At 46.3% G+C, this 3,120-nt stretch overlaps 1 protein-coding gene across 3 annotated transcripts in view; it reads left to right on the forward strand.

Moving 5' to 3' along the window:
• The window catches only part of PTGES3L (prostaglandin E synthase 3 (cytosolic)-like), a 9,906-nt gene extending 7,306 nt beyond the window's left edge, over window positions 1-2,600 (forward strand). For all 3 annotated transcript variants that reach the window (XM_011998752.1, XM_011998753.1, XM_011998754.1), the window contains 2 exons: window positions 331-384; window positions 1,501-2,600. In XM_011998752.1, the coding sequence (XP_011854142.1) occupies window positions 331-384; window positions 1,501-1,536 (90 nt within the window). In that variant the 3' untranslated portion in view covers window positions 1,537-2,600. The remainder of the gene's footprint in view (window positions 1-330; window positions 385-1,500) is intronic.
• Window positions 2,601-3,120: the final 520 nt, after the last annotated feature.

A 3,120-nucleotide genomic window follows, 5' to 3' on the forward strand; every position in this document is an offset into this window, starting at 1 on the left:
CTCGCCTGGCTAATTTTTTGTATCTTTTTAGTAGAGACGGGGTTTCACCGTGTTAGCCAGGATGGTCTCGATCTCCTGACCTCGTGATCCGCCCGTCTCAGCCTCCCAAAGTGCTGGGATTACAGGCTTGAGCCACCGCGCCCGGCCGTGTTTAAATTTTTTTAAGAAGGGGATCAATTTACTTTTCTCAAATTCATTCCAGTGATGTTTTAAAGATGGGAGCAGTTGCCTGACCGGTCTGGCTGCAGCCATGCTTCTATGGCCCATCAGTGTGCAGATTGTTCTTCCCTCACTCCCTTCTCCCTTATGGTTATTTTTTTTTCCCACTAGCTTTTGCAGAAGGTCAGCACCAAGAGACCTCCACCTGCCATGGATGATTTGGACGTAAGTAAAGCCTTCCCCTCAACCCTTCAGTTTCTTTGTAGCCCTTAAAATTAACCCACCAGAGAGCTCCTATCCCAGTTCCTAGCACACAGTAGTTCTCAGTGCCTGTTAACCAAATTTGAATTTGACCCAAGAGGGCTAATATTCTTTTGGGGGGCATGGGGGAGGAGTTTCGCTCTGTTGCCCAGGCTGAAGTGCAGTGGCCTGATCTCAGTTCACTGCAACCTCTGCCTCTTGGGTTCAAGCGATTCTCCTGCCTCAGACTCCTGAGTAGCTGGGAATATAGGCACCCGCCACCACGCCTGGCTAATTTTTGTATTTTTAGTAGAGACAGGGTTTTGCCATGTTGGCCAGACTGGTCTTGAACTCCTGACCTCAGGTGATCCACCCTCCTTGGCCTCCCAAAGTGCTGGGATTACCGGTGTGAGCCACCGTGCCTAGCCCAAGAAGGCTAATATTCTTCTCCAGACTTTAGAAAACTCTAGCAAGACCCTCCTGCTTTCCATCTCCCCCTCTGTTTCTCCATCCTAGAGAAGACCTGGCCCTGCCGAGCATCTTTACAGCTGTAAGGAGCAATAGCATTAATTAAAATTCTGAAACTAGGGTGGGTGTGGTGGCTCACGCCTGTAATCCCAGCACTTTGGGAGGCCAAGGCAGGTGGATTGATTGTGCTCAGCAGTTTGAGACCAGCCTGGGCAATCGGGCAAAACCCTGTCTCTACCAAAAATACAAAAATTAGCCAGGCATGGTAGCGTATAACCCCAGCTATTCAAGAGGCTGAGGTGGGAGAATCACTTGAGACTGTGGGGTAGAGGTTGCAGTGAGCTGAGATCACGCCACTGCACTGCAGCCTGGGTGATGAAGCAAGACCCTGTCTCAAAAAAAAAAAAAAAAAAAAATCTGGAAACTGTTGATGTAAGACAAAGTAGCATTGGTTTACTTAATATCCAAAGTAAGTTAAAACCTTCATATTAGCCTCCTAGGTTGGGTGGTTTAGGAAATCACAAAAAGAAACTTGGAGAGCAGGAGGGACGGAGCAGTTTATTTGTTAACACAAATGTTCCTGCTTTGCAGGGTCTACAGGTGCTTTGTCTTTTTTTTTTTTTTTTCCTCTAGGATGATTCTGACAGTGTGGACGCAACAAGTAATTAACTTTCTACTACAGCAAAGCTGGGAAGGCGGCTGTGGCTATTTTCCAGTTGTTCTGGAAAGCTAGCGCCTAGGCCTTTGTCAGCGCTTTGGCTGTGCACCAAGTTCCTCTGACACCTCTGAACTTTCCTAGAAGCTCTTTATTAAGGGTCGTCCTTCAAGCTTGTCTTCCTTCTAGGCACTTGACTATGGCCTCACATCAGATGCAGGGTCAGGGAGGGGTAGACTGGTAGGGCCTCGGATTTCTTACTGATTGGTTTATAATCTCTGTGTTTAGGCCACTTGATTATTTGAGTATGTGTGTGTATGTGGCAAAACAAAAGCCGAAGAAGAATGGAGATTATAGAAATCTCTATTATGTGTGCATATGGGGAAAGCAAAAAGCCAAAGAAGAAACAGATTATAATAAATCTCTAGGAACTGTTCTCTGTCTGTTTCCTTATTGTACTTACTCCTCCTGGTGGCAAGCCTCTTCTCCCTCTAGTAACCAAGCTAGGGTGGTTCCTCTTGCCCAGATTTGTGCTCTGATTTCTTACAGCTAATTCTGTCATCTCTAGAGCCAGCCACTTCAGCTTCCTGCACACTCTAGAAATCTCTTTATACTTTTTTTTTCCCCCCAAGATGGAGTCTTGCTCTGTTGCCCAGGCTGGAGTGCAGCGGCATGATCTCAGCTCACTGCAACCTCCGCCTTCTGGATTCAAGCAATTCTCCTGCCTCAGCCTCCCAAGTAGCTGGGACTACAGACGTGCACCACCAGACTCAGCTAATTTTTGTATTTTTCACCCGAGATGGGGTTTCACCATGTTGGCCAGGCTGGTCTTGAACTGCTAACCTCAAGTGATCCACCCACCTCAGCCTCTCAAAGTGCTAGGATTACATGTGTGAGCCACCACACCCGGCCCTCTTTATACTTTTAAAACTGATTGTTACTCTAGTTAATGTCTATGTTTATTTGTCCATTCAACAGCTATTCCATTTGTCCATAAATATTTTTTGAGTGCCTAATATGTACAACTGACTATAACTTAAACAAAATAAATGCATTGCCTACAGACTTTGCTCTTGAACTCATGGTAAACTGTTAGGATTTACTTTAAAAGTAAACTTTATTTATTTATTTATGTTTGAGATAAAGTCTTGCTTTCTTGCCCAGGCTGGAATACAGTGGTACATTCATTATTCACTGGAGCCTTGACATCCTGGGCTCAAGTAATCCTCCTGCCTCAGCCTCCTGGGTAGCTAGGACTACACCGCACCTGACTAAGTTAAAAAATATTTTTGTAGGCTGGGCACAGTGGCTCACGCTTGTAATCCCAGCACTTTGGGAGGCTGAGGTGGGTGGATCACCTGAGGTTGGGAGTTTGAGACCAGCCTGACCAACATGGAGAAACCCTGTCTCTACTAAAAATACAAAATTAGCCAGGCATGGTGGCTCATGCCTGTAATCCCAGCTGCTCCAGAGGCTGAGGCAGGAGAATGGCTTGAACTCGGGAGGCGGAGGTTGCTGTGAGCCGAGATCACGCCATTGCACTCCAGCCAGGGCAACAAGAGCGAAAATCCATCTCAAAAAAAACCCCATATATATAT

The sequence above is a fragment of the Mandrillus leucophaeus genome, unplaced genomic scaffold (genome assembly GCF_000951045.1).
Source record: "Mandrillus leucophaeus isolate KB7577 unplaced genomic scaffold, Mleu.le_1.0 Scaffold58, whole genome shotgun sequence".
NCBI classification, from domain to species: Eukaryota; Metazoa; Chordata; class Mammalia; order Primates; family Cercopithecidae; genus Mandrillus; species Mandrillus leucophaeus.